Source organism: Octopus bimaculoides, chromosome 9, assembly GCF_046866305.1.
Source record: "Octopus bimaculoides isolate indiv1 chromosome 9, ASM4686630v1, whole genome shotgun sequence".
Taxonomy (NCBI): domain Eukaryota; kingdom Metazoa; phylum Mollusca; class Cephalopoda; order Octopoda; family Octopodidae; genus Octopus; species Octopus bimaculoides.
Genome location: NC_142936.1, coordinates 335,951 through 356,907, shown reverse-complemented (window position 1 = coordinate 356,907; position 20,957 = coordinate 335,951). Strand labels below are relative to the sequence as shown.

Below are 20,957 nucleotides of genomic sequence, written 5' to 3'. Positions count from 1 at the left end.
ACTATACAGCTAACTTGAATGAACATAAAGTTGAGATATAGGACACCCTTAATATTGTTGCATCATCATCATCATCACCATCGTCATCATCATTACCATCATCATCATCATCACCATCATCATCATTTCTACAAAACAGTTTCATAAAATAAGAGTGTGTCTGATGCAAAAGTGCATCTTATATACTGATAAAAATGGCTAAGCCCTGTTTTAAACAACCGTCCAACCCATGCCAGCATGGAAAACAGACCTTAAAGGATGATGATGATGGTGATGACTCTGTAGCAAAACAGTGGAATTTCAATAAAATATTTTCACTGAAAAATAACTGAATGGTCAGTCTTGAAGTATTGAAAATATAATTCAAGGATGGAATCCTGCCAGAAATAGCAACCAAATTTCATTTAATGCACATACTACCACTTCAGAAATGTTTGGACACACTGGATGATATTTTCCTAAATGTACTTTGGTCATCCATAGCTTTCTACTTGGTCAGTGCTGACCTCGACTAAACAACAACTGCAATGACAATAGCAGAAGGCTTACGAAAGAAATTCTGCAGTGTCTGACATGCTAAAAATAGCTTCCAAATTCCCTCAAATCTTTCTCTACCATTATGGCATAATATAATCCTGGTTATGCAAAATGGAAGGACAGTGACAGCTTGAATGCCTTTGCTAACAAAGACAACAAATTTCAACTATATTTCTATCTTAGTACTTTATGAAACTTGGTAAACAAGGGACACTTTTGTGTGTGTGTGTGTGTGTAGGGGTGGGGACAGGTTATTATGGACTATTTTTTTCAGGAAAACATTTTTTCAATGACTGATTTAATGTGTTAAAATTTCATAGTAATTAAACATTAGTTACAAACTTTGACTGTATATTTAAAACTATTCTAAATATTTCTATTTCAAGCAGGAATATTTTTCAATTAGATTTATTGGATGATATTTAAAGAAAAAAAAAAATTCTGTTGGATTAAGAAACTGCAAAAACTAAACATATCCTCAAGATGAAGAATCTTGGTGTAATTCTTAGAATTTATCTCTAGCGGTCAAGTGTCCGTCATTGATGAAACCAAGGAAGGTTGAAATCACATGATCTGGTTGAGAGATGGTGGGGATTTATCTCTTCACTAGTGAGATATAAACAAAAAGAGTGTGTTTTAAACTAAAAACCAATCTGAGAGTATCTACCGTTTTCTAACAGAACAATTATGTTTAAGCAGGCATAAACATTGCCTCTATTAGAATTAATATAGAAGAAATTAAAACACTCAAAGCAGTGCTCCAGCATGGCCACACATCTAATGACTGAAACGAGTGAAAAATAAAAGATAAAAGACTGAAGTTATAGTGAAAGTTAATCTATTTCAACAAAATGGAATAGTTCTGAATGAGAATGGTTTTTCTTGAAGTTATCTGAAATAATAATAATAATAAAATTCATTAAAAAAAAGTTTGTTGTTTTAATAAATAAATCGAGGCTTTTTTTTTTGTTTTTCTTTTGTATATTTTATAATTCATTTCTAGCCTAGATTGACAACTATTTCCTCTGCTCCCCCTGTTTCTGACAAGGAAACCTGCCATATTTGACAGTGAACGGCATTCAGGTTGAAATTAAGCAGACAGTAGACAAATAAAACAGACACTAACTACAATCAAGCCTGCTTTTCTAAGACCAACTGTCAACCCTGTTTGGCTACAAAAAACAATCAAAACTGTCCCTACTGTCAACAGAGGAAACCAGCAGCAAGTCCTTGCATGCTAAACTAATTCATTATGTTCAATATACCCTCTGCACCCATCCTACTCCCCTAGCATCACCACCTCCTAAAACAAATTTTAGTTTTCCTAGCAAGTCAGTTAAACAGCTGGTGGGGGAAATTATGGAAAACTGGTTTTACTACTACTACTGCTACTGCTGCCGATGGTCAGAGGGTTGACTTCTCTCCTGGTGAAATGTTTTAGGAATTATAAACTTGGATACAAGAAGAAGCTGCAACAATAAAGAGTTCAATACTAAGCCGAGGTGGCAGGACTGAGTAACGAGTAGTCATTAAATGCCTGGAGTCAGGGGCAGCCATTTACCTTTTGATGCAATTTGGTGTGCAGAATATTGTAAGTCTATTGTATTTAAGATAGAAGGGTTTACACGCAAAGATTGCTAGTTCAAATACAATTTACAGTTTGAGGAGATTTGAGGAGAAAGTCACTTTGTTTGTGCAACTTCACCTATTTTATGGTGAGTTGTTGCAGCCATTTCCTCAATAGGTGTGTGAAGCCATAAGGAAGTTCCTAAATATACTAACAACATGACTAGATAAATAGTGAAAGAACGGTAGATGTATCCATTTATATAAGCAAAAGGCACATCATCTTTTAATAATTCCTGGGACTTTTAGTTCCCATCATAGAACAAAACTTCTGAATTCAATAATATTTTTCAAAGAAATATTCTTGCAATACAGATTTATTACCATTGTAAAAACCAAAAACTATTCCCCTTCAATGAAATCGAACATTTAACTGGGCATTTCTGAAAAATTACCAACAAAAAGAACAAAACTGTTGTGTGTTATTCAGGATGGGGTTGTCCTTCAAGATAAAATAGAAATATACAAATGTTAGCACAGCTAAGATACAAAAAATGGGGCTGCCACTGCATGTCACAACACCAACACTAAATACCTGGGTTACTGGGCACCAAGTAATTACTACACTTTAGCACTGCACATATCATAAGATATATTTAAACCCGTTTAAGACTAATCTATCAACAGATTAGTTAAAATTATTTGAACATATCTCTATAGTGACTTTAAATATTTATATAAACTAGCAGATCCTTGCCCACCACCTATCAGCCAATTTAGTGTTAGTGATTGGTCCTGTATCAGGACATGAGTATACATTGTCCCATTGTGGTTGTTATAACCTTGCAACATTGGTGTATGATGTACCTTCTAGGATGAGGGTTTAAACAAAAGCTTCCAGTAAAAAAAAAAAAGTAAATGATATCAGAAGATATTCAAAGAAGGAAGAATTGTTGAACTCTGTGTGTGTGTGTGATGCTCCAGCATGGTCAATGTCATGGTGACTAAAGCAAACTAAACATCTTCTGCTCTGCTTCATAATTTCACCAATGTTTTCAAATTGACTGTAAATTTTTTTAATGAAATTTTACATATCTTTTTGTGATGAAGAGAACAAGAGTCAACTGAGAATATGTGTGTGTACATGTATGTATAAGTGTGTGTGTGTGCGTGCATGCATGCGTGTGTGTGTGTGTGTGTATACATATGTGTGCATGTATGTCAGTATGTATGTATGCATTCACATATGGACTGACAGATGGCTGCATGGTTGATTAAGATTGTTAATATATATTTGTTGAAATATGTTTTTCATCAGACTCCAGCTGAAAATTGTTTTCCATCCACATAAATTAGCAACAGCTAAAAGTGTCATCATAAGAAGGAATCAGTAGACATCGGACAACAAAGGAAAGCGAGTATTTCAGTGACATGTCACTGTTAATTACAATAAAATGTATAAAGATGGAACAATTTTGTGAGGTGCATTGTTTTCCAAATTAGACAAATGGCATTTAGGTTGAGGACTGTCAGCTAATGAGACATTTGTAAATATTTCCACATTCCTTCAGTTTATTGCAGTGAACTTTGTCATTGATATCTAATAACAACCAGCCTGACAGAATGATTGAGAGAGTAAAATGGTTTTACCCATGATGCTCTTTGCCAGTTGCTTGTCAATGTGAGTTGAACTGGTAATAAATGAAGATGGTTCTCATTGGCTGTATGAATGATAACTGAAGGAACCCACAAATATTTAACTGAATATTTATTGCCAGCCATAAAGATATTGGTGCAAGTAATTTACAATGAACAACATAAGTATTTTCTGACTGGGAAAGAGACAGATTGCTCTGAAATTATAGAAAGCCATCTGTGTGGCCCCCATGTGGTTGGCCCCAAAATATATGAAGTCAGTGGCACAAATCCCCATGGCACCAGAGGTCCTTGCTTTCTGCCCCTTGGCCATCTGTACTCTAAGCTGTTTGCCAAACAGTTGTAATAGGGGACTGGAAACCAAATTCTAAAACATCTGAGTCAAAAAATGTCCCACCACAGCCTCGTGCTGAATGGTCAATTAACAGACCAATCACATGAGACAGTGGTGGTTCACTTGTGGTGTCTGATCAATTATCTTAGTGGTTGAAGTTTTGAATAACAGCTACAATACAACAATACAGTATTAGTGTTGGTGGCATAAAACTATTTGCCTCTTCAACAGTTAGACCACCTCCATTTCTCTTTAACCAGCTGTACCTCATACGTAGAACAAGCAAAGTTATAGGGAAACTAAACAGTGGGATTTCAAGACTATATTTTATAATCAACAACTCCAAGTCAATGGCTGTTTGCATATTTCATGATATTTTACATATCACTTCTGTTCATGAAACAAATAATGTCTTTCTTTCTTTCTCTAATGTTTCCGTGTGTAAAGACTTACAGATTGTTGTCTGACTTGTGTTTTATGTCACTGTTTTAATCACTAGTTACTCTCCAGTGATTTATTATTGATGTTAAGCCCCTTATTACTGTGATTATTTCATAATGTCTCTGCTGTAACATTAACACTACATCATGACACATCATGTTTTTTTTTGTATTTCAAAGAGAAAAAAGCAAATAAGTATTTTGGTATTTTTTGCATGATTTTTTCTTCTTTAAAAATAAAAGTTTGTCCTGTTTATAATGAGCCTGAGGTAAATGTTAGCAAAAAAATTACAATGAAGACGTGTGTATTGACTGAATAGAAATAGTAGCCAAATAGTCCTAGTATTATTACTACTAAAATAAAATCCTTGTGATAAAGAGCAATAAACTGGAGTATTTAGTAGTTGCTTTAATCAGTAATTAACTGTAAATAGAAGTAAATTATTAATTACACGAGCATTTTAATTAAGAAACTTAAACATATTTCATAGTTATGTGTATTTATTATTATTAATATATTTCCCATCAGCTTTATCTCTGTTGTATCATAATTTCCTCATGTTAGTAACCTTTCAGATTCGTCTCACATAAAGAACTTTGTATTATGATTCTGTTAATAATTAGAAGGTTACAGGCGTTAACAAAGAAACGCTAAGAAACATCATTGAGAAAAGATTAGTTACAATATTAATTAAATTATAAGAAAACTGAAAAATGATGTAGTTGGTTTCATTTGATATTTAAATTAAATATTTTATGATAATCAAAAGAGTAGTTTGTGAAAATTGGTAAATGCTGTCTAAGTCAATAGAACTGGGTAGAAGCATTTGATACACCAAAGTAATTGAAGAATTTAGTTTTGTTCAGTTTTGCTGTTTTTTATATTCTTTCATTTTCCCTCTGAAATAAAATAAAAAAATTTAAAAAAACAAAGAAACATAAAAGTTAAAATGCAATAACTAATCAGATCTAAATTACTTGTGATTTATGGAATATTTAAAATATATATGGAGTCAAATATCAATAACAAGACTTCTTTATAAACAAAGACATCCATTAAATGGAAATGACACCTGTCTCACCTGTCTCCCAATTTGGAGTTGTCATCATATTGATGCCATTCCCAATGGTGATAACTGCAGAAGAAACAAACGTAAGAGTTGCAGAGCCAAAAACATGCCAAGAGAATCTCATCACAACATGGATACTTGACAACTGAAATAGTTTGAACTCAATAGTTTGAACATTTCATTGTGCTGGCAGTTTTTAAAGTGAAACATGTAATTTGCAAAAGTTACCATTGACAATGCACACACAAGTATGCGCACGCACACGCACACGCACACACACACACACACACACACACACACACACACACACACACACACACACACACACAGAGTATTATATAACTGCAATAACTTTGATTTGTTCCTTTCTGTTTCTTTTCTTTGTTCTTCAGAATCATTCTTTTACCAAAGTCGGAGTTTTTCTAGTTTCTGTCACTGGAACCAACCAATATGGAAGTCTTTCAAAGAACCTAAGTGTGGTGAGAATTTTTTTTCAAAATAAACATGGGAAGGGGAAAAATTAAATATTTTCTGTTTCGCTTGATTTGAAAACTTCTCCATGGATTCTTCTCATTTCTTCTTTGTTCTTTGACAAATAAAAAATAGATATTTAAAAAAAAAGAAAGATCTTTAGTTCTGCTTGAGTAGACCAATGTTGAAAAGAAGTTTAAAATGGTCACAGTTCCATTGTTGCTGATTTTGATGTCAAGAAAGACTGTTTAATATTTTTGTAACCCATTACTTGACAGTTGACAAATATGGTTGTCTTTACTGCAAGAATGAAGTAAATGATAAGAAGTGAAAACCTGTTTGATTAGCAGAATCCTTCAAGTGGCAAGTAAAATGCCTTGAGGTATTTCGTTGCAGTTCTTCACATTCTGAGACACTTCAGAGATCAATCCCATTTCTCATCTTTCTTGGATCAACAAACCAAGTCCCAGCCAAGTACTATATTGATTTAATCAGCTAAACCTACTCCTCAAGGCTTAATGACCTTGTAATTTTTAATTAACCATACCCCCACCACCACCAAGATATTTTCTCTCTGTTCTAATGTTACTCATCAATATTTTAAAAGTAGCATCACCAACTTAAATGTCTGGCAACAGTTACTTTTCTCCCTTTGCAATCTGAGTTCAAATCCCAGCCAGTTTAACTTTGCTTTCATGTTAATAACATGATGAACTGGATTCAATTCATCAAAAAAAAAAAAAGAAGAATTAGCTTATTCAATATTATATTGAATATTACTAACCCATGGTTATACTTTCGACTACAGATCTTTTCAAATTATTCTCAACTCCTATACAGTAAACTTGGTCTGTCTGTCTGTCTGTCTCTCCCCTTCTCAGTATTTTTTAATAGTCTCACTACCACTACCACTAATTGTTACTGATGATCTGTGTAGAGTAAGTTTGAGTTAATGGAAAAGTCTGAAAGCTTGTTACAATGAAAATGAAGGTGAGGTATTTATTTCCTCATGCAGTAATTGCAAAAAAAAGGGTTAGTTGCTTGTCTGTTTCCTAATAAAAGGCAACTATTATAGGGTACCAACCATATGAAAACTTTATGACTATTTGTGATGACTAGTTAATTATATCTTGTAGAATTAAGCACATTACCTTGAAACAAAGAAATACCTGCATCAGGTTTGAACCTGCAATCTCTGTGCTCCTCATTCAGTTTATCATTTTCATCTTGATTGCATAAATCTATAAATATAACGACTAACAACAATAAAATCCTGTATATTGCTAGTCTAAGAAAATGTAGGAATTATATGAAAATTATGTAACGGTTATCTTTTCAAGTGATAATTTTTGCTAAACTTGTAAATAGACTAAAATTTAGCTCATTTTATTGTAAAACATTTCATATGATCTTCTGTTTCCTTCATTTCAGATTGTTCAAAGTCAGTATTTGAAAGATCTTTCATTTAACCTGCCTCTTAATGCAAATAAGTTTTATCAAGTGAACGAACCGGTTCATTTTCTGGTATCGTTTTTTACTGCTACGCGAGAAGATACATTGTTACAGATCGATTTTGGTGATGGGAATAAGAAAATGTTTATTCTTGATGCCAACCATACTAGTCATACGAGTGACTGTCAAGCACCAGTCTTATTACGTAAAGATTATGGGGATGGTTGCTATCTTCAAGGAGAAGTCTGCTACACCTATTCAATACCAGGAAATTTTAAACCTCATGTTACTGCTAAAAACAACATCAGTTCCGTAAAAGCAACAATGGATCTAGAGTTAATTGTTTACGAAGAAATTAAATCTTCTGTCATTTTATCAAATATCTTTATTCCAAAATATAAAAATACTACCTTTTTCTTGAAATCACCAATATTATCAAAAAGTCATCCAATTAGGTGGGTGATTAGAACAAATGAACAAATTGTTCTTAACACAACAGCTTCATCATACTTACAGCACTCATTTCAAGATATAGGGCAACATAATGTATCTGCTACGTTCCACACACTGCAGCAAGACCAAGAAACAGTACAAAAAATCATATTTGTGAAAGAACGTATAACAAGTGTTACACTGCAGCCTGTTAGTAACTATTTTCTCGAGACGGGTCAAAGTGTGACCTTTTATGCTCATACTTCTGTTAGTACACCTGTGAACTTCTACTGGAACATTGGTGGAAAAACATATTCTCTTCAAAAGAATTTCACTTCAAGTCAAAGCCATGTGTTCAAAAATGCTGGAGAGTTTCACGTGTCTGTTAGCACCTATAATGAAGTCAGTAATGTCACTGCCACCCTGGCACAGAGAATTGTTGTCCAAGAACCCATAAAATTACTGGAACTTCTTACTGATGAAGTAGTGTCAGTTAATGTCCCTGTCTTACTCTGTGTACAAGTCATGTCTGGTTCGGATTTCAATCTACTCTGGAATTTGGGTAACTCCCTACAAAATTATGAACTTGTCAAAAAAAATGGCAGTTACGCTTGCATTGAACATATATTTAAGACAGTCGGATCTGTGAATATCAGTGTTGTGGCTTTCAACTACATTTCAAACATAACTGAAAGCTGGGAAGTCCTTGTGGAGGAACCACTGACATATTTCAGCATTGATATTCTCAGGCCAACACTTATTGGGATTCCAATAATGTTTGTCATGAGGACTACAGGTAACTTAAATACTTCCACATTTATGATTTGTTGCTTTTGTTAATATATATGCGTGTGTATGTGTATATATATATATATATATATATATATATATATATACCTTTCCTTTCTACAAAGTCGTACTCCTCTCAAACTCTATTGCTTGCTCCTATTTTGATCTTGTTATTACTCTCCTTATACACTCTTTAATAGGAATAGTGTACTGTACCTACTGGTAACTGATTCTTATGTATATATATATATATATATATATATATATATATATATATATATATATATATATATACGTATATGTATATGTGTGTATGTATATATATATATATATATATATATATATATATATATATATATATATATATGTATATGTATATGTGTGTATGTATGTATATATATATATATATATATATATATATCCATGCATTCACCCTCTGAACTTTTTAAACCCTCTGATGAAGTCTAGTCACTCATAGTGCATCTACCAGAGTACTCTAGCCATTCATAGTGCATCTACCAGTGCACCCTAGAGATATGAGACAAAATAATTTATTGGCTGTGTAATGTTAGGCAACTTATATAAAGTATTCGGGTTCAAGTAAACTGAAAGAAAGTCTGCAATGGACATTTGATATAAATGGAGCTTGAGTGAATGCTGACTAAGAAAGATACGTTGCAATATGAAGAAGCTGTCCATTGCAGACAGGCAGCAATACTTGAAGGGTGAAGAATGCATAGTAGTAAGGAACAAGATTAAGTTTTTGGAATGCAGGATTTCACAGGCACCAGATAAGGGGGATTTGTCCTACAGCTGACCCATTTCAACCTCCAACAAATGCTAAAGTAATTATAATAATAGTGATTTCTAATTTTGGCACAAGGCCAGCAATTTTGAGGGTGGGTGAGTTGATTACTTCGACCCCAGTGAGTAACTGGTACTTAATTTATTGACCCCGAAAGGATGAAAGGCAAAGTCAGCCTCAGCAGAATTTGAACTCAGAACGTAAGGATGGACAAAACGCTTGCTAAGGATTTTGTCTGACATGGTTAGGGTTAGGGATAATATTTATCCCCACTAAAATGTGGGCTTTCAGTTAGAACAACCTATTCTGCAGTCGTTAGCATGAGGGGAAACTCCCATACTGGCTTTTGGTGCAAAAGGTACCCTTGTTTAAATCGTTAGCAGGGAGATAGATCCCTGTTATCTCCAGTGCTGAGACCAACTCCCATGAGAAGGTCGAAATCACATGATCGGATCTCTGATTTTTATGGTGGACTTATGTCCAGAATCATTCATAACCAATAATGGAGAAGATAACTTAAAAAGTCATGATCTTCTTTCTTCACCCCCCCCCCCGCTCTCTCTCTCTCTCCCTCTTGTGTATGTGTATGTTTTCATATCATAACCATCACAATCATCACTTGTTGAATTCCATGGTGAAGAAAGAGAAATCGCGTAGATGCGCACTCTGTTCCTTCCTTTGATTTATAAAGAGTTAGTAGGGAGCCCCCCCCCCCAAAAAAAAAGAAAAAAAAAGAAGAAAGGAAGCAAAAATACTTCCACAATTTTGTAGGCAGCTTTGTTATTTGTCAGTTTGACAACTACTGGATCAGTCACGTTAACAGCACAAAAATTATTAGGTCAGCTGTTATGTAAGATAATAGACAATTCATATCACTTTAAAACAACATCTGAGTCTGTATTTAAATGTTCATATTTTTATAAAAATCTTCATTGAAATTTTGTTATTACATGAAAAAAAACAACTTATAATAATAGATAATAAATAAATATATTGTGTTAAGATTTGTTCTGAATATCAACTTTATACATCATCATCATCGTTTAACGTCCGCTTTCCATGCTAGCATGGGTTGGACGATTTGACTGAGGACTGGTGCAACCGGATGGCTACACCAGGCTCCAATCTAATTTGACAGAGTTTCTACAGCTGGATGCTCTTCCTAACGCCAACCACTCAGAGAGTGTAGTGGGTGCTTTTACGTGTCACCCGCACGAAAACGGCCACGCTCGAAATGGTGTCTTTTATGTGCCACCCGCACAAGAGCTAGTCCAGGGGCACTGGCAACGATCTCGCTCGAAAACCCTACAAGGCCAGTGAGGCGGTACTGGCAACGGTCACGCTCAGAATGGTACATCTTATGTGCCACCCGCACAAGAGCCAGTCCAGGGGCCCTGGCAGCGATCTCACTTGGTTTGCCGGGTCTTCTCACGCACAGCACATTTCCAAAGGTTTCGGTCAGTAGTCATCGCCTCGGTGAGGCCCAATGTTCGAAGGTCTTGCCTCACCACCTCAGCCCAGGTCTTCCTAGGCCTACCTCTTCCACAGGTTCCCTCAACTGTTAGGGAGTGGCACTTTTTCACGCAGCTATCCTCATTCATTTTCACCACATGTCCAAACCAGCGCAATCGTCTCTCTTGCACACCACTACTGATGCTTCTTATGTTCAGCTTTTCTCTCAAGATACTTACACTCTGACGGGTATGCACATTTACATTACACATCCAGCGGAGCATACTGGCTTCATTCCTTGCGAGCTTACGCATGTCCTCAGCAGTCACAGCCCATGTTTCACTGCCATGTAGCATGGCTGTTCGTACACATGCGTCATACAGTCTGCCTTTTACTCTGAGTGAGAGTCCCTTTGTCGCCAGCAGAGGTAAGAGCTCTCTAAACTTGGCCCAGGCTATTCTTATTCTAGCAGTTACACTTTCAGCACACCCACCCCCACTACTAACTTGGTCACCCAGATAGCGGAAGCTATCAACTACCTCTAGTTTTTCTCCCTGGAATGAGATAGAAGTTGTTTCCTGTTTGTTTACAGTGTTTATTGCACCTGAACATCTGCCACATACAAAAACTAACTTTGTAGTTAATCTGCCTTTGATATTGCTGCACCTCTTATGTGTCCATAGCTTGCACCGGGTACATCTTATAGAGTTACTACCTACTCCTTTACTGCATACTGAGCAGGGCCATCTACCTGAAGGGGTTTGTGTTTTATCTACCTTCCTACTTATTAGGATTTTGGTTTTTGCTAGGTTGACTCTAAGGCCCTTCGATTCTAGTCCTTGCTTCCACACCTTAAACTTCTCCTCTAGTTCTGATAGTGACTGCGCAATTAGTGCAAGGTCATCAGCATAGAGGAGCTCCCAGGGGCAACCTGTCTTGAATTCCTCTGTGATCGCCTGGTGGACCCCATATATATATATATATATATATATATATATATATATATATATATATATATATATAAAGTTGCAGTTATTTTAACTAAGTCATATTTAATGGTCTCCAAAATTTTTATTTTGAAAACGAATTGAAATGCAACTGGTTTTATAAGTCTGGTGATTAAAAAAAAGTCAACAGAATAACTCTCTCACACACATCATGTGTGTGTGTGTGTGTGTGTGTGTGCGTGTGTGTGCGCATATATCATGGTCATCATCATCACTTAATGCCTGTTTTTCATGCTGGCAATGGGTTCGATGGTTTGATTGGAGTTGGTAACTGCTTTGGGGTGGGTTTTATGGCTGGATGCTTTTTATGTGACACCAGCACTGGTGAGGTCAGCAAGTAACTTGCCAGACAAAGATCCCTTAACTGAGAGAGGGAGATGTATTAAGGGAGGTGGCCTTGTGCCTGGTGATGAGAGGTTAGAGTATGTCAGAGGGAGAGAAACCCTGCTGCAGAGGAGACACATGGTTACCCGAGAGAGAGTGAGATAGATGGTGGCAATGTGCCGAGAGATAAGGCAGAAGGCTGTGAATATGAATGGAATGGTAGGGAATTGGCCAGAGTGTGTGAGTAGGGAGTTCAGGAAAGTGGGAGGGGGAAAGAAGGGAAAAAATGGGAGTGGATGTGTGTGTGTATACATGGTGGTTATGCTAAATTTGGCAGTTTACATAAAAAGAAAAGGAAAAATCAATATCCTATCCCAAAATAAAAGTATCTAAAAAAAAAAATCAAAAAGTATCAACTAGAATTTGGGATGAGACATAACAGTTTCCTGAAAATAGCCATCTTCAGCTTCTAACACAGCATCAAAGATGGCTTCAGAACTTGGACACATGCATTTCTCATTGTGTCCCTGGGAAGATCTTTGAACACCTCCTTCATCTCAACCACCAGCTTGGCAGAGTGGTTGGTATCATTTTTCAACTGTGCCCCACACATGGGTTTATAATCAGGGGAACTAGGGGATCTCTGGGAGGTATGACAAGGGGCCAAATCTTGCTGCCTCACATAGGGTCTTTTAATTGAAACCCTCTCCATCCAGTGTTTAACCGCAGTCTCTAGTAGCTTCACATACCCATCTAAGGCACTGGTCATTGATTGTTGGATGGATCCTGATATGTGGACGCAGCCAGAATGCCTGCTGTGTTGCTTTCTACTAGTCATGGCCATAGTCTCCATTGCAGCTGGCTTCTGTTCATATCACTTTTCTGTCACTTGGAATCCGCACACTCGGCCAACATCCCAGTGCACTTTTTTGCGTACACACTCATTCCTGTACTTATACTCTTTTTGTGCTAGCTTACTGCATTCGCTCAAGAAATGGTTAATATTTTTATCTTCTTTCCCACAAATTCTATATTTGTTCTTTGACTGAGTTTTATCAAGCTTTACCTTTATGAAATTCATCTCAATGATTTGGTCCATAAATATATAAATGTAAATACATTTATGTATGTATTTATATAAAATGACACACAGGTGTGTGTGCATGTGTACTGGTGCCTCATTTGATGTAAAAATTACGTAGCATGTTTTGGTTAGTATACGACAAAGTATTTTCACTATTTCTAAGTCACTTTTTATAGTTTTCCTGTTGTTAATGTTATTCTTTTTAAAAAGACTCAGGACTTTGTTTCTTCTGCTGCTAAAACTAAAAACTATTATTTCCTAAAAATCATATGAATAAATACATTCTCCATCTTGTTTTATTTATTCCCTTAATTTTTATAGGGATCTTCAGGCAAAAAGTTTTCCTTTGATTCCTGTATCATGTTAAACTGTGAATTAGCTGTTAGTCACTGGAGAAGAAATAGAACACAATTTCTGATGCTAAAATATCATTCATTAAAAACATTTGCAAATCTCACTCTGAAAATACATCTCTTCTTTATTTTTCTCTATTTTTCCTATATTCAGGCTTCCCCCCATTCCCCCTTGTTTCTCTTTCTTTATTTCCACTCTGACTGTATTTTCTTATTTATTACTCTCTCACTCTTTCTTTCTTTCTTTCTTACAATCAGCCTTTCTTACTCTTTCTTTCTCATATTTCTCTTCTCTCTCTGTTTTATGATCATTTTTACTCTCTCTCTCTCTCTCCTATCTTTCACTCTTTCATATTCTCACTCATTTTTACCTGTCTTATAATCTTTATTTTCCAATCTACTTTTGCCTTCTGTTTCTCTTTTCCTTCTCTCTCACCATCTGTTTTTTTCTTTCTTTTTTATTACTCCCGTTATGAGAAAGTTTAAAGTCTGGTCTAGCACCTGTCACCTGCTGCCAGTGGAAGAAAGACTGGCTGGGCTTTCGTTGACCTTCTAACCCTCCTGGCAATTGGTTTCTCCTTTTCTTTTCTTTTCTTCCTCCACCTTCCATTTCCTATGTCAGATGTGTGAGTGGGGGTATTTGAAAAATCTGCACCAACTCTAGAAAAAGAGTAAATATCAGCCATAACTGAGTACAAATGTAACCTTGGCTTCTTGTTGCCATATCAACTAGCTTGCCTAGATACAGGAATGTAAATAAACCCAACATATCTCCAACAAGCAACCTATCTGTGCATCCAACCAACCAGCCAACCAACAACCAACCAACCAGCCAACCAACCAACCAGCCAACCAACCAGCCAACCAACCAACCAACCAGCCAACCAACCAACCAGCCAACCAACCAGCCAACCAACCAACCAACCAGCCAACCAACCAACCAGCCAACCAACCAACCAGCCAACCAGCCAACCAGCCAACCGAGGTTCTGTTTGCAGAAAGGACTGAGGCTGAAAAATTAACAAATTCAAATGATTGGGAATGATTGTGGCACTTTGCCTATTCTGTCGATTTTTCTTATTCCCTGCTGTCTTCTTCAAATGGCTGTATTTTAATAGCATAAAATTTACAGATCTTTTTAAAATTCATCCAACTTGAATTATTTCAAATTTTTGCCAGATTTGTTTCAAATTTTCTACATTGATGTAGTTTTTGCCACAGGTGAAAATTACATTCATTTCTCTAAAAATTAATAATAATAATAATAAAAGAGTTATAAGCATTTAAAATAATGTAATTTTTCCTCTCTGGCTGACATAGCAGATGTCTCAACTCTTTGCCTATAAGACAACAAAGCACTAAGATAATATATAGAATGCCAAGAAGAAAGTTCAGTCTCTTGGCTTGCTAGAAATAGCAACCAAAATGTTTAAAAAACAAAACGGATGAAACATTATGCCCCAGAATTTCCTTGTTTGAGACCGGACCAAATCCTTTTCACTTTTTGAATGTTATTAATAACATTTTAATTCAAATCATTTTCCACAGATGTAATCTTTTATTGAATTCACAACCCTTGAAACACTGGTCACCACAGATCTATACTAAATGTACATTCTCTTGTCTCATGATAAAATTATAGACAAAGTTTAGTGGTGGAGAAAGCAGTTGGTTACCAATGTTGTTATTGTATAAAGTGTAATAGTAATTTCCCCACCAACACCAACATCATCAGAGGCTTCTGGTTGACTAAAATGACATAATTTTAAACTCTTACAGCAAAGAATTCAGGGTACAAGTAGAGATTCACCAAGGATCAGTGCTCAGCCCCCTCTTGTTCATCATAGCAATAACAGGCAATAACAGGAATTTAAGACAGGCTGCCCCTGGGAACTCCTCTATGCTGATGCCCTTGTTCTTATTGCTGAATCACCACCAGAACTAGAGGAGAAGCTTCGGGTATGGAAGCAAGGTCTAGAATTGAAGGGCCTTAGAGTTAACTTAGCAAAAACCAAAGTCTTAGTAAGTAGGAAGGCAGACAAATTACAAATCCCTTCAGGTAGATGGCCCTGTTCGATCTTTAAAAAAAGGTATAGATAGAAACTCCATAAAGTGTACCTGGTGTAAGCTATGGATACATAAGAGATGCAGAAATATTAGAGGAAAGTTAACAGGGAAAATAGCTTTTTGTGTGTGGAAAATGCACAAGTACAATAAACACCAAAAATGTATAGAAAATAGACTCCATCAACTGCTAGGGGAGTAAGTTAGAGGTAGTAGATAGCTTCTGTTATCTAGGTAACCAAGCTAGTAGCAGAGGTAGATGCTCCGAGAGTGTAGCTGTGAGAATAAGATTAGGCTGAACAAAGTTCAGAGAACTACCTCTGCTGGCAACAAAGGGCCTCTCCCACAGAGTGAAAGGGAGATTGTATGATGCCTGTGTGTGAACAGCTATGCTACAAGGCAGTCGGTGGATTTGGTAGAATTGAGATAATATTGAGGAGAAATGTTGTCCTCGCCCACAATTAACCCCTTTTTCATGTACCTCTGCTGCAATGATCCCTCTTTGATATACTGTTTCTGCAAACTTTACCTTTCATCTTGCTGGGGTTAATTAGATACAGAACCACTGAAGTACTAGGATCATTTCTATTAGCTAACTTCCCCACATTTCTCAATATTCTTGGCCTTGTCCTTAAATAATCATCATCATCACCATCATCATCATCATCAAGGTAAATTAGAAATCTCTTGTGGTATCTATATTCTGAGTTTTAGCTCCTGCTAAAATTATTTTTGCCTTTCATCCATCTGGAGTTGATAAAGTTAAGTACCAACTAAATACTGGGGATTGATCACATTGATCTAATAAGCTCACCTGGGTATTGGTGGTGTCAGTTGCAGCCTTGAGGTTGATGTACAGAGCCCATTGGGTTTGAAGCTATCAATTACTCCATTCAAACTTGCTGGCCTTGTGCCAAATAAGAAACCTTTATCACTTTTCTTTGATATCACTTTATTTCATAGTCCCTGTCAGGTTGGTATCAAAACCCTTTATCACTAACAATTTGGACAGTTACTCTGGAGGATTTCCAAGATGGGAACTATGGACAACTTCCAAAGTTCATTGGTATGGCCAGGCATTACCTGTTCAAGACAAGTTGTATTAGCATGGTAGTGGCAATAGCCAAACCTATTGTTGATGTGCACAGGCTTACAAAACTTTTCTGCACATTAAAAATTTGAAGGCCGGTGTTGAACAGAAATGTTGCATCTAAGATTAAACCTGATGAAATCTATAATGAGACTTGATGTGCCTACATATTCTTTGGCCAGGAAGAGTGGTTAGTCTTGCTCTCTTTGGTGCCTATGGCAAAAAAGAATTGGTGTTGTGTACTCAACTGACCCCATCCCCTCAAAATTGGTGGGCTTTGTCACTAAATTAGAAACAGTTGTTATTGAAAGTGGCAGAAGCAATGGTCTCACTGAATCAACTGTGTCCCCTACTCTCCCATCAGTATATGCCATCATTATTGTTATTGTTGTTGTTATTATTCTCATCCATTGTTGTTTTTGTCTCTGTTTTAGATGTCTTCAAGAAACTTCCTCACCTAACCTACCAGTGGGACTTCTCTAATAATGTATCTGTGAAAACAGCCTGGCCACTTATCTCTTTAGATTTCCCTACACCTGGATGGTTCCGTGTTGTTGTGACGGCCTATAACAAGGGTAAGTTTTTTGATGTGCTCTAATCACACAGTGTCTTGTAGGCGTTAACGTTCTGACAGTTAATAAATAAATTAGCACACACACACACACATGCACACACACACATGCACACACACACACACATGCACACACACACACACACACACACACACATACACACACACACACACACACACACACACACACACAAATAAACGAAGGGAGGATAGGAGCAAAAAGATAGTATTGATTATTGTAACCAGAACATTTATAGCAAAACATGGAAATTTATTCATTTCTTGTCAGAATTCAAATGCAGCAGGTTTTTCACTGGTGGGAAACAAGAGGCAATATATTTTATCAATTGTTTTCACTTATATTGTTTATCAATATGACCAATTCTACAACGAACTGGTTTTCATCTGGTAACATAGCTATATTTATTGATAGAACATTGCTAATAATGGATGGCTGGCTCTATGTATAAATGACATCATTTTGATTGTATGAATATAACCTGTACAAATTTCCATTGATTTCTTACATTGGGACGTGTTTGATATTTCATTGAATCAACCTTAGTACAATTTACATTACTGATGTTCATAGAAACTAACGAGGGGATCTCAATGCAGTTGTTTGATATGCTAGAAATAGCAGTTAAGACACCCTCAAATCACACACTCTATTGCATAAATAGGAAAACTTATGTTAGATAATTGTATCCGTTGATATACAAAAATGACAGAAGTGTTATGGTGAGAAGATGCTTAAGCATAAGGACATATATAGTGAGAATGATCATACTTACATGAGGAATACCACTTCCACTGTGGACTGTTTATGATGGAAACAAAACCTTCACTTAGGTGGATGCTGAAAGCTTCACTGCATTTCAACCTCATTGAGTATGTTTTATGATCACATGTGTTCCAGCTGTGATTGTCTAATCTTTTATTCCAACATATCCAATATGTTTCTTTTTATGGCAGTGGGGTTCAAGCTGAGGGAAATTTCGCTGATATTTCTCACTCAGTTACATAGAGATTCTTTCATTAGCTCAAGCAGTGTTTTGCCCTTAACTTTAGCTGTATTTATCCCATTACAGTGTTTGGGTGAAAATGAAGTCATTGATGCCACAGCTTTTGTGACTGTCTTCACTGAATAAGGATAGGGTTTTAATATTTTAGTTCAGAAGAAGGCAGTGAGCTGCCAGAATTGTGACAGTGCCAGGCAAAACGCTTAGTGGCATTTCATCTCTCTTTATGTTCTGAGTTCAGATGCTGCTGAGGTTCACCTTACCTTTCATCCTTCAGGGGTCGATAAAATAAGTACCAGTTGAAAACTGGTGTCAATATGATCGGTTTAACTCCCCTGAAATTTCTGGCCTTGTGCCAAAATTAGAAACCAGTATTGCAGTTCTGCTGTAGATATTCGACTATTATGAAGAATGTAGCAGCAGGGCCTATGCGGATTGCAGCTTGTTGTAATAATCAAACTATGACCCTTGCATAGCCTGGAAGTTCTTTAAAAATGGTTTTTGATTATTGTGCAGCCCCTAATAATGTGAAATGCATTGTTTTGTGTTTATTGTAATAGTTTGTAGGAGAGAGATTAAAGTTTCAGACAAGACTTTCATAATCCTTTTTTAATCTATTGTCGATAGATTAGTGTTTTTTTATGTTTTAGTTCTAGATTAGACTTCATCAAATATATCTCATAGACTGTCCAGTCAAGACAATCACCTCTTTTTATATATATCAAGGACTTTATGGTCCTCTGTGTCTATTTCTTAAAATGGGAGACATGTGTGTATGTTTTGAGAGACATTAGGCTGCTATTTTCATCAGGTCAACCAATCCCATAGATGCTTTCCCATTGGCTCAACTGTTTCTTGTGTTGACCAAATATGGTGCTCTTACTGCTCTAAATATATTTGTACATTATTTTGATATTTTTTGTTTTTGTATCTTTTTTGTGGTATTGTAGGAAGCTCTTGTATTTGTACAATGTTTTTTGTAGTGTTCCTCATTTCTTTGTGTTCCAGCACAAAGGCTGTGGCCATGCTGGAGCACCACCATTATGTTTGTTGCATCCAGCTTTTTTCTCGACACTTCCTTCTTCTCGTTATGCAGCTTCTCTGCTCAGTTTTTACCACTTTTCTCCGGCAACTGGCTTAGTTCCAACCAATGAGTGCTAAGTTGATGAACGGTTAATGGGACTTGTTGGAATGAAATAATGGTCAGCACCATCAACTTTACAATGCCACCATCACCACCACCGCCAATGGCAGCAGCAGCAGCTCTCAAAAGTTAATTTCAAAAACAAAAATCAATAATTTGAATGAAGTCACTGTATTAACACATAATTGTTGGTAATTGAGTGGTTGTTGTTGTTGTTGTTGCCTTACATTTTAGCCAATGGTTGGAACTAGATTTTGGGTGTTTTTTTTCGTTTTTTTTTTTATACCCAATAATTATACCCTTTAACCAATAATTCATAGTTAATCATTTCAAAATAAAACATTGAAAATGTGTTAAAATATGAAGAGCAACAATTTACAAATGCATTGAACCATTTAACTGCAATATTTTGATAGAGATGTTACTGATGATGATGATGTTGAATCTTATCAAATCATCATCATCATCATCATCGTTTCAAGCGGACGCTAAACGATGATGATGATGATGATGATTTGATAAGATTCAACATCATCATCATCAGTAACATCTCTATCATAATCATTTCTGTCAGAACCATCCTCTCTCCACAAATCCTAAGAATCATAGAAATAAGTTCATTCTAAGAACAAGGTCTTCAATTTTGGTTCTCTTGACAAGATGTTTAGCTCATGAATTCTCTACAAATCACTGATTGTATTCTAAATTTTCTTCACATAAAACAATGACATAGTAATTGTCAAATGGAGTTCTGCGGGGGGGGGGGGGGGGGGGGGTTGTCCATCTAATTGTTTTATTCTTTGTCCACTATTAATGTTGATAAAAGTGTCAAAAACATTAAACTATATGCATGTTGTTTATATTTATGCCCCTGCACCTAATCTATCCCTGCAGCCCTCACCAAACCACTTTTGTAACACCCATCCATCTCCTAGTTCATCTTCCTAATACCTACCCTTCCATCACTCTTCTAACTAAGGCACTACTCTCTGAGCTGCTGCTTTCTAATTGTTTTCTTCTATCTGCTCACCTCTACCATATCACATCACTGTTGACTTGATATTTTGTAAATATTTGTGTCTAAGATGCTCAGAAAGATAGCAGTTATCTCATAGACATCGTTCTTCTATTTAGTGTAAGCAGTGATGATGGAATCAGTGTAGTGATGTGCTTATAAACCAATGCGTATGACTTTTATAAATTACAGTGTTGTGTCTGCTTATGTCTTCAATGAAATATCTCTATAGTTACAGGAAGAGTGGAACAACATTAGTGTGTAATCTGAATTGAAAAA

At 36.1% G+C, this 20,957-nt stretch overlaps 1 protein-coding gene and 1 long non-coding RNA gene across 3 annotated transcripts in view; one reads left to right on the top strand and one right to left on the bottom strand.

Annotated features, from left to right (window-relative positions):
- Window positions 1-20,957, top strand: part of LOC106880231 (polycystin-1-like protein 1) — a 247,369-nt gene that overhangs the window by 89,668 nt on the left and 136,744 nt on the right. For both annotated transcript variants that reach the window (XM_089356923.1, XM_089356922.1), the window contains exons 7-9: window positions 5,996-6,082; window positions 7,506-8,754; window positions 17,361-17,501. In XM_089356923.1, coding sequence (XP_089213049.1) covers window positions 5,996-6,082; window positions 7,506-8,754; window positions 17,361-17,501 — 1,477 coding nt within the window. The remainder of the gene's footprint in view (window positions 1-5,995; window positions 6,083-7,505; window positions 8,755-17,360; window positions 17,502-20,957) is intronic.
- LOC149133966 (uncharacterized) lies at window positions 3,859-19,768 on the bottom strand. The gene is made up of 2 exons (XR_016242999.1): window positions 18,292-19,768; window positions 3,859-5,433 (listed from the first exon to the last, which is right to left on the bottom strand). It is a non-coding gene; the product is annotated as an uncharacterized LOC149133966 (long non-coding RNA).